The sequence below is a fragment of the Macrotis lagotis genome, chromosome 1 (genome assembly GCF_037893015.1).
Source record: "Macrotis lagotis isolate mMagLag1 chromosome 1, bilby.v1.9.chrom.fasta, whole genome shotgun sequence".
Classification (NCBI taxonomy): Eukaryota; Metazoa; Chordata; class Mammalia; order Peramelemorphia; family Peramelidae; genus Macrotis; species Macrotis lagotis.
In genome coordinates this window covers 63702661-63715838 of record NC_133658.1, presented here as the reverse complement: position 1 = coordinate 63715838, position 13178 = coordinate 63702661, and the positions used below count along the sequence as shown (strand labels likewise).

At 34.4% G+C, this 13178-nt stretch overlaps 1 protein-coding gene across 7 annotated transcripts in view; it reads left to right on the top strand.

Moving 5' to 3' along the window:
* CBFB (core-binding factor subunit beta) overlaps window positions 1-13178 on the top strand; it is an 86945-nt gene that overhangs the window by 40314 nt on the left and 33453 nt on the right. For 4 of the 7 annotated variants that reach the window (XM_074202854.1, XM_074202843.1, XM_074202834.1 and 1 more), the window contains 2 exons: window positions 7270-7386; window positions 12346-12441. In XM_074202854.1, coding sequence (XP_074058955.1) covers window positions 7270-7386; window positions 12346-12441 — 213 coding nt within the window. Of the gene's footprint in view, window positions 1-7269; window positions 7387-12345; window positions 12473-13178 lie in introns of all 7 variants that reach the window. The other 3 variants (XM_074202829.1, XM_074202860.1, XM_074202820.1) reach the window with 2 other exon arrangements.

Below are 13178 nucleotides of genomic sequence, written 5' to 3'. Positions count from 1 at the left end.
AGTGTTCTCACCTATCAAATGAGGCAGTTAGGGTAGATGACCTCTATGATCCTTCTCTAAACTGATTTATAGTCAGAAAGTTCTGGGTTCAAATCTTAACAGTTGTGTGACCAAAAGGAAGTCTCTTAACTTCACTGAACTTCAGTTTCTTTTCTATAAACTATGGAGTATCTTCTCTTACATTTGTCTCCCAGAAGTGCTTGGACAATCAAAAGAAATCATGTATGGAGGTGCTTCACAAACATGAAAGGGCTATCTGTATTCAGTTCCTTTCAACTGAAACTTTCAAGGCTTCCAGGTGCCAGCATTCTCTGCAAGGGATGAGGTAAAAAAGGACCTGAACTTCTGCCATATGGAGAATGGTGGCAGCTATTTCCTGAAGGCAGAGTGAAGCAAACACAAATTTTGTTAAGTGACACCCCATGTTTCTTTGATTTCCTATGATGCTTCACAAATACATTCCTTGGCAATAAAATTAGCTAATTAAAAAGTTAGATAATTGTTTTTGTTTTTGTGTAGTGCTAAGTTTGCAAGTTGAAACCCTTACCTTATGGAATGAGTTGTAATTAAAATAGTTAATTGTTCGAGAAAGACAGTGGAATGAGTCCATAATCTAATAAACTGTTTCTTTTTCAAACTCTCAAATGAAATATATTTATGTTTTAGTGAAAAAATAAATCTTTCTTGACTTTAAATGAAATTAAGAAATTACAAGAGAAAATGCCAAACCATCAAGAGACAGTAGTTTACCCACTGAATTACTAAGAGGGTTGTTTTCAAAAATACATAAAGGTACCAAGAATTTACTTTAAAGAATTCCACATGATTGCATTCATATGAATGTGTAGTTTTATATTAGCTACTTTGGAGGAATCTGGACTGAGAATCAGAACAACCTGGATTCACCTATACCTACAATCACTTACACCCATGTAGTGGTGGCATACAGTCACTTGTACTTCCTCTAGCCATTCCCTTGGACTTTGCTAAATCATAGTCTAGATTATGATTTCATGGATTAATGAAGGTAGCTCTCCAAGGTGACAGAATTTTGGTTCCCCTCCATGTTCGTGGCCAATCCTCTAGCCATCACACAGAGACCTTCTGAAAGCCATCATCCTCAAATACTAACTTAGACATAAAATTTTTAAAAATCAATATGGTTGAATTTAGGAAGTTCACTAGTAGTAAAGAAATGGTATTAATTTTAATTAATCATTAAAGTCCTATCTCTTTATGACATAGAAGTGACTCTTGAGTTTTGAAAAGATATACCAGTGGAGCACAATCTGGGAGCAACCAAACTGTGTCTGCCTCTTATGTGAGAGCCAATACAGCCATAGTTGACACCAGGACTCACCACCACATTGGTTTTTGGTTGGACTTTTCAACCACAGTTGTTCTCAGAGATTGTCTCTTAAACTGTAAAGAAATTGGTGTGTGTATCTGTGGAAAGAATGCCTATACCTATAGCAAAATAGAATATCAGAACATTTTTAAAAGTCAAAACGAAGCAGTTCATCAGTGCTACTAGAAAATTGGAGCCACCATTGCAGATGCTAGTATGCAAGTACCATGCTGCTATTGAGATTTAATTTCCCTTCTAAGAAAAAGACTTGGGGTCTGAGGTCTAAATGAGAATGAATATTCTTAATTATATTTTTATTATAGGGTATGGAAAAATGACATTTTTTGTGGGGTAGAGTTTGAAGTTGTTAAGGCAGAAGTATTGTCAGCAGATAGTAAGGATGTAGGGTCACAAGAGTTGGACAAGGCTGAATAACAACATAAATACATACATATATTTTCAGTTTTATGCTCAGAATGGTAGAGGAGGGAACTTGCACTTATCTGAACAGAAGGAAATGTGTGGTTAAACGGTTTCAGCTATAACTGCAGATGATTTCCCTTAGTCAAGTGGGAGAAGAAATGAAGTCTTTTATTTCTTTCCTTGAAATAAGGACACAGTGTGGATAAAATTTATTGTATCTTATGTCAGGAAAAGTAATTTTGCATTTTAGGAAAGAGGAGTAGCATAAACATGTACAGATGATTAATACCAGTCTAACATAGATTTTATTCAGTAGAATTTTGAGGGTAATTTTTGTGAGTATTTACAGTTAGCACATTTTATCACTAAAATTTAATATTAACTAAACCTTAACAGCAGATTATATGAAAGAAACTCCTATATGAAAAACCTCCTGAATCCAAGGAAGGAACATTGGATTTGGAGTCAAAAGATCTGGATTCAAATCCTTCTGACTTCTTAGCGATTCTAGGCAAGGCACAATTCTTGAGATTCCTTTTCCAAGCCTGTAAAAAAAGGGAGGGATGGCACAGCCTGATCTTATCTCAAGTCTGTTCTATCTCTTAAGTCATGATTTTTAGTTTTTGCCTAAAAATGTAATATTCAGTTACACAGTTACATAAAGTAATGAAAGAAATCTGCCATTGAAATGACACTAGAGCTTGTACAAAACAAAGATGATATCTGGTATGGGTAAATGAAGAAAATTATGTAAAATCAAGTATTTTTACACTTTCTGAAGTTATTGAATCATTACATAAAGAAACTGCAAAAGTTTGATCAAAGAAATAAATTATGTTAAGGCACATATATTAATATGGTAACAAAGCAATACTTGTCCAGTTTTGTATCCAGTAGTCAATGTTAAGTGGTTGGAACAATTCAACAATAAAGTTTAATGTAGTATCTCTATTAGTCCTTCACTGTTTCTTTGTGGCGTTTGTGGATCTCAATTTCTTTTCTTAAAATAAGTTCTTTTTAATACATCTTGGTTTTACGGGGTTTTTGTTTTTCTTTAGCACAGAAATTTTCAGATTTTACCACTAGTAGCACCTCAGCACACAAAGTAACTCTCCCTTGTGACAAAGAAAAATAACTAAGCAAAACCAGCCTAAAACATTGTCTTGACAATTTTTGCCACATTCTAAACCTACAGTCTCCCAACTCTTTACCAGGATGAAAGTGTTTTCTTAGTTCTTCACCAGGGCTAATTTGAGCCCTTATAGTTGCTCTGTAGTAAACTTCATTTAGTGTTCTTTTAATTGATATAGCTATATTTATCTTGTGTGGTATTCTCATTATTCTGATATTTAGTGTGAGTTCATTTATGTCTTATAATTTCTCTGAATTGCTTGTACTTGTAGTTTCCTTCATTTTTATTATGTGTTACAGCAGTGGAATCATATTCCATTGCATTTATATACAACAATCTGTTTTGCTACTCCCCAGTCGGTCATTACCCACTTTGATTTTCAGACTTGGGTGTTAGTTGTTGCCACACAAAAAAATGTAACATTCAGTATTTTTTTTTATATAGGGTCTTTCTTCTTTCCTTAAATTCATTGTATAGCTACCCAGTAGTAGGATCTCTCAGTTGAAGCCCATGAACAATATGACTTTTATTGTATAGTTCCAAAGGGTAACTAGAAGAATAGATTGTAAATTCCTTGAGGGCAGGCAGGGAGTCTTTTGCCTCTTTTTGAATCCCTGATACTTATCACATAGTATATGATTAACAATTTTTATCATCATCATCATTATTATTTATTTATTAGGTTCACAGTTCTACCCGCAGAATGTTGATTTGTGCATGTTTTTTACTCTTCTTTCTCGGAGTTCTTCCTGGAGCCTCCACATTGTGGAGGGGTCCTTTCTGGCCCTATTCTTGCTTCCTAGATTCCTATGGCTATGAATTATTTAATGCTATTCCTAGACTTCTATGGCTATTTAATTACTTATTTTTTTTCCTTAGTTGGCAGTTAATTTTAACAGCATTGGTCTTGTTCTTATAAGACCATTTTAACTTTTATCTAGTTGAAATTTTTTAATCTTTCTCATCAATTTTTTCAGTGTTAATTTTCCTGCAATTATATATTAAAACTTTTTAAACATATCTTTGAAGTTTTAAGTTCCAAATTCTATCTCTTCTTCCTCCCTACTTCCTGAGCCAGTAAGCAATCTGATATAATTTATATATGTGCAGTCATTCTTATCTATTTCGAAAGTATGTCCCAGCTTTTCAACTCTACCTCTCCTTCATGTGTTATCTTCCCTTATTAGAATGAAAACTACTTGAGGACAGGGTCTGTCTTGCTTATATTTGTATCTTCCAGTGTTTAGCGCAGCACTTGCTACATAAACCATAAGTAAGCAATTAATGAACTTTTTTTTTTCAATTAGTCTGGCAGAAATCAGGTTAATACCAACTTCTTACACTATATATCTCAATAAACTTTAAATGCATATGCAATCTGATTACTAAAGGTCATACTGTAAAAAATTAGAAGAGAATCAGAAATGTACCCTTCACAGATAGGAAAGGGGGAAGAATTTTTGGTTTTGTTTTTGGGGAGCAATGGGGTTTAATGACTTGCCCAAGGTCACACAGCTAGTAGGTCAAATTTGAACTCAGGTCTTCCTGTCCCCAGGGTTGGTACTCTATCTACTGCACCATATAACTGCTCCAATAGGAAGAATTATTAATCAAAAAATAAAGGAAGGGTTGGGGTGAGGAAGAAAAGAGATCACAAAAGATAATGTAGAAAACTTCAGTAACATAACATTTAGTTATAAAACATTTTTGTGTGAACAAAATTAAAACAACTAGAATATTGTTGGAATGACAGAGATGTTGTTAGTTGGGAAAATGTCTTTGTATTCTGTACATCACAAAAAGACCTGATATGCAAGATCTGTATAGGGATTAAGAAAAATATATGAGATGAAAAAACATTTCCCAATCAATAAGTGGTTTGATGATAACAAGTGGTTTATGAAGAATTGTAACAGCAGGAAAGATAATTCCAAATTACTAATAAGGAAAATGCAAATTAAATACTTCCCACCTAGCCAATTGGGAATGGTGTTGGAGGAGTTGTGGCACATTGCACTGTCAGTTGGACTAATCATTCTAAAAAGCAATTAGGAGTTATTTTTTTTTTAAAGCAGCTGAAATACCTACACAATTTGTCTAATTCCATATCTAGGAATATACTCCAATGTAGTAAATAGAGTTCATCATACACACCAGAATATTTTTAATCTTTTTGGAATACCAAAGAACAGGAAACAAAGGAGATCAATTGGGAAATGACAAAATAAATTATAGTTCATGAATGCTATGGAGATTATTGTCCCATGAGAAATAAGGAAATGAAGAACACCGAAAAGCCTTGGCATAATGTTATGTATTGATTCAAAGTGAAGTAAACTGGACCAGGAAAACTATATAGATTGATTCATGGAAAAAATGACCTCACAGAAGCAAAAATAACTGACCAAATTTGATCCCAAAGAAAACTTATAGGAGGCAATTGGGATTAAGTGACTTACTTGTCCAAAAGGGCAGGTTTGAATGCAAATCCTCCTGACTCTAAGATCAGAGCTCTCTGTTCACTGTGCCTCTTAGTTGCCCCAACTCATAGAATCTTTTGTCTTATATATAAATTTATTTGTTATTCCAACTACATGCAGAGGAAGTTTTCAACATTCATTTTTTGGTAAGATTTTGAGTTCCACAATTTTCTTCTTACCTTCTTTCCCTTCTCACCATGACTGTGAGTAAACTGATATAGGTTATATATGTATAACTATGTTAAACATATTTTCATACTAGTCATGTTAGGAAAGAATAATGAGGAAAAAAACCATTCCAACTCATAGATTCTAGTTGCTCTGTCAATTTGTACTAAACAAACAATGCTTCAAGTACTGACTTAGTATCTGTCAAAAAACTGTCTTCTTTGGAGAAGCTCTATACCAGGAGTTGGTGCTGTGTGTTTGTGCGTGTGTGTGGTACTGTATCTTTTGGCGGGGGGGGAACCAGTTTTTCATTCCAACCTTTGCTAATGCTTTCTTTAAAATTTATCAAACTTAAGCATTATTATATATAATCTAATGTGCCTATTCAGTGATCTCAGAGAAATCATTCTAGATTTTATTTCCCATTTTACAGTAATAGTAGACTTGGTTTTTTTTTTTTAGGTTTTTGCAAGGCAAATGGGGTTAAGTGGCTTGCTCAAGGCCACACAGCTAGATAACTATAAGTGTCTGAGGCCAGATTTGAACTCAGGTACTCCTGACTCCAGAGCCGGTGCTCTATTCCACTGCGCCACCTAGCTACCCCCTAGAGAGACATTTTAAGCACCTTTTGCCCCCTTTCCTGCCACTGTCCTTATGTAAGTGAAAGGGAACAGAGCTAAGCATTGTTTCTCATTTTTACACAGCTAGGGGGAAAAAAATGAAGTAGACTATCTCCATGATTAACTAAACAGTTAGGCATAGGCACACATTCTTTCCCTGGTAGTGATATTTAATAGTTCTAGGTTAGTTGGATTCTGCTAGAATTTAATCAGAGCTTACAGTAGGTAACCCAAGTTCGCTTCACTAATTCAATGAAACCTGGAAGAAAGTAGGACATAGAAGGTAAGGAAGATGGGCTAAAGTGTCTGTACCAATCCTGTCATGTTTTCTGGAAGCTCTTTTTTTTACTGTTATTGAATCTTGAATATAAGTGTATTTTCTTTACTTTCCTCCCCAAAAATATCAAAGTAAAAGGAAAAAAACTAAATTCTTTGAGAGTTCTGAGGAATTGATCTCAGTTGTTTGTTTTTACCTTATCCTTTTGTAAGAGATTATATGAAATTATAGCATTAAAAATTTTTAATCTAATTAAATTGGGAGATGCAATATGGAATAAAAAAGAAATGTTAAAAATAAGCAACAGTCTGTACTCTCAAGTAAACTATTTTCTGCTGCTCAGATATGGGATACACAGCCTAAATGCAAAATAATTTTCAGAGGAAGAAAGCAGTAACAATTAAAGTGATCAAGAAAGGCTTTTACAAATAGTTTGACTTAAATTTAATTCAGAGGACTTTAATTTTTGACTAATATGTCTATAGCATATAGATATAACAATAGCTGCATGTTAATTAATGTTAAGCAATAAATACCATTTAACCATAATCCTATTCTGAAAAGTTAGTTGATATCAGATAACTATTAAAGTTATAATCAAGAGAAGTAGGATCCTGATAGCAGAATTAATCCAGATTGAAATTTGGTCAAGAAACTAAGGTTAAAATACCATTTCACAGTTCTTATTGACTTGTTTGTTGTTTTTCTCCCTTCACCCCTGAAAAAAGTGGAGATTTTTTCCATTAACCTTAATTCTTTGATCTTTAAATATGTGGTAGAGTTTATGTTTCATTGCTGCTTTCTTTTAAATTGTGTTTCAGGTATATTTAAAGGCTCCAATGATTCTAAATGGAGTTTGTGTCATCTGGAAGGGCTGGATTGATTTGCAGAGACTGGATGGTATGGGTTGCTTGGAATTTGATGAAGAACGAGCCCAGGTAGGGTTACTTCAGACTTAGCAAGAAGTTGGTAGTTATTGTTGTTTTGTTTATTTTAAATTTTGTTCTTGGGATTTTAGTCTCAGCATAATAGTATAATGGAAAGAACACTGTATCTGGAGACAACTAGATTGAATTCTAGCACTGGTGTAGTTTTAATTTTTAAGTTTACTTAGTATTTTATTTTTCCCCAATTAAATATAAAATCAAATTTTAACATTCATTTTTAAAACTTTGAATTTCAAATTCTCTCCCTTCCTCCATCCCCAGGCCCCCTCATTGAGAAGGCAAACAGTTTGATTTAGGTTATACATGTAGCACTAATAGAGTTACTGTCTATGTAACCACATGCTTATTAACCTCTCTCTGAACCTCAGTTTAGTTAACTTATCTATAAAATGGAGATATTTGCCTTACCCTCTTCATAAGATCATTCATTTTGGGGTTAGCACTTTGCAAACTTATGTACTATGTAAGTATGAGTAAATATTTTATTATTACTTTGCCCAACATGTATGTAGGAATGTGTGGTGGTGTTTGATTTGTACCATGTTTAATAGTATAAACAGTGAAGGTTTTTACTTTCATCTGAACTGATCAAAATAAGGTAGAATACACATGCATACATGCGCACATGCACAAACATAATAAACAGGGATATAGGAGGGGGAAAGGAGAATGATGGAAGGTGAATTAGAGAAAAGGGAGACTAAGGGAGAGATTAGTCCTAAGGAAAACAAAGTCATAAGATGTACAAAAATATTTCTAACTTTTGACCTGATGATGGATAGGGATATGAGGGAATGCCCTAAAATTGGAGAATGGATGAATAAGCTGTGATATATAAATGTGATGGAATACGTTATGCTGAACTCTTATCTGCATAATTACCAACAAGGATTTTAGAAGACTAATGATGAAACATAATACCTTCTGATAGAGAAGTAGGAACTCAAACTGTAGAATAAGACAATTAATTTGGGGGGGGGGTCAGGTGATTTGGAATATGGACAATGGAAATTTGTTATAATTGACTATACATGTTTGTAATGTGTTTTTCTACTTTTTTCCCATTTAGGAAAGAGGAATTGGAGTGGGAGGGTGAGAAGGCAGAAAGTAAAATAAACATTCAAGTTTTAAGACCCCAGTTCTAGTGTGACTCCATTTATATATTTTGTCATCTTAAAAGGAATATAAAGATTAAAATGATGCCTTCTGTATCTGCCTTGATACTGTTTTCCTTGATAGTGAGAATCCACTCCCAATTTGTCTTAATGTGGCAAGGAAAGCAGTGGAGCACACAGCCTTATCTGACAGTTAACTACCACTGCTGTTGTATGACTAGCCTATCTTTTTTGTTTTATTCACATAATTCTCTGATTTCAAATTTTACCCCTTACAATTTGCAATTATAAAAACTATTGTGTATATGTTGTCATTTAAAATTTTAAGACTCATTCCTCAGTACAGATCTACAAGTATGAAGTACCTATTTTGTGCTAGGGACTGGGTTTAGTGTTTAAGATTCAAAATAGGACAAAAAAAGTGTCCCTGTTCTCAAGGAACCAACGTTCTAATGTAGGAGACAACAGGGATACAAGATTTACTGGAGAAAATTTTAGTGAGGGGGTATTAACATGAAGGTGTATAGGGAAAGACCTCTAGCAAAAGGTAGAATTTTAGCTGAGACTTCAAGGAAGCCAAATGTAATAGAGATGAGGAGTGAGATAATTCCAAATGTGGGGGGGACAGTCAGTGAAAATGCAGAGACTTGAGAAATTGAGCTTAAACATATTTTATCATCCATTCTAAATGGATATGTGACTTTAATTTCAAAAAGCATACATTTTAGAAATTAGAAGAGGAAGTTGTCATCAGTGTGGATAGGAGATAGATTCTTAACCAGACAAGTGATAGAGACAGTTACAGAGGATTAGATGGATAATTAAAAATTTTCTTTACAAACAAAATTTAGGGACCTAGAAGGGAAGAAGGCCAGTGCAAAAAAAATTCTCTGGTAAGGGTTTGATATCCAAGATATATAACCAAGTAACAGATTCATGGGAAACTAAAAGCCATTCCCCAGTCGATAAGTGGTCAAAGAATATGAACAAAGAATCCTCAAACGAAGAATTACAAACAATTTACTATCACATAAAAGAATACTCTAAATCACTAATAAGAGAAGTGCAAATCAACACAAGCCTGAGGTTTCACCTCACATCCTGCAAATGGGCAAAGATGACAAAAGATGGAAATAGTAATAGTAGAAAAAATAGGCACACTTGTACATTATTTAGAGAATCAATAGAACCATTTGGAATTATGCAAGTAAAATGACTAAGATTCTCATATACTCTTTGACCCAGAAATTCCATTATTAGGTTTATAGTGCACAAGGAGGCCAATTGATAAGAAAATAGTGCTTATAGACACCAAGATATTTATAGGTGCACTTTCTGTGATAGCAAAGAATTGAAAACAAAATAGATGCTCACAACTGGGGAATGGCTAAACAAATTATGACACGTGGATGTAATGAACTGTGACAGCATTCTTATATTTGTAAGAAATGACAAATTTTGACAAATAAATAGAAGCAGGGAAAGAGCTGTATGAACTACTGCAGAGTGAAGTCAGTGAAGCCAAGAAGATGTTGTACATTTAATGACTACAGCAAAGAAAATGAAAAGCACAAAAGCAAAAGTGAATCAATCATAAGACAGAATTATAAAGAACAAGCACAGCTTAAAAGAAGTAATGAGGAGACATTCCCACCTCAACACAAGTGTTGTGCATTGCATTTGTTCTCAGCCTTTGTCAATGTATGTATTCATCAGTCAGTTGGGGGTGATTTTTTTTTCTTCTCTTTTTTAAAAAGATATGCTGTTTATTATGAGGTGTCTTTCTGGAAGAAGGAAGGGAGAAATACTAGAGGAAACTATGATAATGTTAAAAAGTACATCATTAAAATTTACTTTATTGGGGCAGCCAGGTGGCGCAGTGGATCGAGCACCAGCTCTGGAGTCAGGAGTACCTGAGTTCAAATCTGGCTTCAGAAACTTAATATATTAACTAGCTGTGTGGCCTTAGGCAAGCCACTTAACCCCATTGCCTTGCAAAAAAAAAAAAATCTAATAAAATTTACTTTTTTTTTTTTAAGAAAATGCATAGACTTTTATCCCAAAGAGATCATAAAAAGGGGGGAAATATCTACATGTGCAAAAATATTTATAGCAGCTCTTTTTGTGGGGTTGTCCCAATTGGGGAATGACTGAACATTAATGGAATGCAGTTGTTTTGTAATAAAATGATGAGTAGGCAGGTTTCAGAAAAACCTGGAAAGCTTACATGAACTAATGCAAAGTGAAATGAGAAGAATCAGAACATTTTGCACAGTAATAGCAACACTGCATGATGATCAATAGAATGACCAACTCCTCTCAGCAATTCAGTGATCCAAAACAATTCCAAAGAATTCATCCAGAGAAAGAACTCTGATTGCAGATCCAAGCTTTATTTTTTTTAATTATTTTTTTTCCTTTTGTTCTGTATCCTCTTTCATATGTCTAATAGGGAAATGTTTTACTTGATTGAAAATATATTACCTACTGTTTTAGGAGGAAGAAAAAATATGGAACTCAAAATTTTGTAAAAATTAATGTTGGATTAGCTAGAATGGTTGGTCCATATGGATAGAGCACCAGGCCAAGAGTCAGGAGGACCTGAGTTCAAATCCTGCCTCAGATGTTTGACACTTTCTGTGTGACTGAGCAAGTCATTTAACCCCTATTGCCTTAAAAACAAATGTTAAATATTGTCTTTACATATAATTGGAAAAATAAAATGCTGTTTTTAAAAAAGATGAATAGACTTGGGAGACAGAGTGTTTTGTTTAAGAACCAGCAAAATGGACAATGTCCACTAAATGTTAGAGTACATAGAGGAGGAGTAAGACATTGGAAGACTATAAAAGTCAGAAGGAACCTAGTAATGAAAGACTTTGAAAGTCAAAAAAAGATTTTAGAAGTATTAGGGAGTCAATGGAGTTTGTTAAATCGAGGTGGTAACATGGTTGGGCCTGTGCTTTAGGAAAATCATTTTGGTAGCTGAATAGAGGTTGGACTCAAGTCAGGAAACATTGAAGTCAGAGAGACACCAACCAGAAGACTCTTACAATGGTTCAGGTGTGTAGTGATGAGAACCTAAGAACAGGGTGGTAGCAATGTCATAAGAGAGAAGGGATCATATGCAAGAAATAGTATGATGGTAAAATTAACAGGCCTTGACACCAGATTAGATATAGGGAATGAGAAAGAATAAGGGGATGAAGATGGCTTCTAAGTTATGAAACTAGGAGGATAGTGGTTCCCTTGACAGTAATAAGGGAAGTAGGAAAGAGAAAGGGAGAAAAATGAGTTCAGTGTTGAACATACTGAATTTGACTTCTGCAAGATATTTAGCTTGGGGGGGCGGCTAGGTGGCACAGTGGATAAAGCACCGATCTTGGAGTCAGGAGTACCTGGGTTCAAATTCGGTTGCAGACATTTAATAATTACCTAGCTGTGTGGCCTTGGGCAAGCCACTTAACCCCGTTTGCCTATAAAACCTAAAAAAAAAAAAGATATTTAGCTTGATATGTGAAACTGGAGATCAACAAGAGAGAACTGGACTAGATAAGTAGATAAGGGAACAACCCCATGAGGGGAAGTAGCATGACAGAGGAGTTAACCGAGAAGGTTTTTGCACCAGATTTCCTGACATACTGCCACTCATGTAGAAACATGAAAATGCAACTTTTAAAACTAGCATAAACTTAATCTACAAGCTCTGGCATTTGGAGGAGCAATCTTTCACTTTGTGTATTGAAGAGAGTGGTGACAAGCCTGTCATTAAAACTGTAGACCATTTTTTTGTAAGTCAAAAGAGGACCCCTCATTACATTCCTTTTTCTGACAGCAGGAGGATGCCTTGGCCCAGCAGGCCTTTGAAGAGGCTCGGAGAAGGACACGTGAATTTGAAGATAGAGACAGGTCTCATAGGGAGGAAATGGAGGTGAGAGTTTCACAGCTGCTGGCAGTAACTGGTTAGTACTTTACCCAAAACCCCCAGGGTGGGTTTGCAATGTTTGTTTCATGATGCATCAAAGAATTATTGGTGATTTATGTTGGGCTTTTTGTTTCACTATTAGTTTTGAAAGTTCTTTTACTTTGATTTTGAATTTAATTAAATTCTAACATGAATGCATGATATACTGAAAGAAAATATAAATTTAAAATTTTGATTAAATGAAAGCTGATGTTTTATCTCATTGCTATTTGTTCTTGTCAGTGGAAATGTTTGTCTGAAACATACTGTGTTTTCTTGAAATTTTGTGGTTAGGGTTAGGGTCCACTTTCCTTCATTTATTTGAAAAACTTACCTCTACTTAAAATGTCTTTAGATTAGCATTGGAACCATTCATTGGGCAATATGTTGTGTTACTTGGTGCTATACTTTATTAATCTTGTTTTTTGAAGCTGCTCTAAGAATAAAAAAACAACTTTTTGTCATAGTAAACTAAGACTTTGGAGCTTTAGAGGCCTCTTTTGCTTACTTCCTACTTGATCATGGACCAGTCATTTTCTCTGTTTCATCTTTTGTAAATTGAGGGAATTGAACAGGATGATCTCTCAGATCTTTGTACCTCTATTCATCTCTGAGTCATTGAGAATCATTTGCATTATTCTGTTTGTTAATTTGTTTCAGAAAGATTTAGTGCCTAGTTTTAGAATAGATTTGTGACCATAACT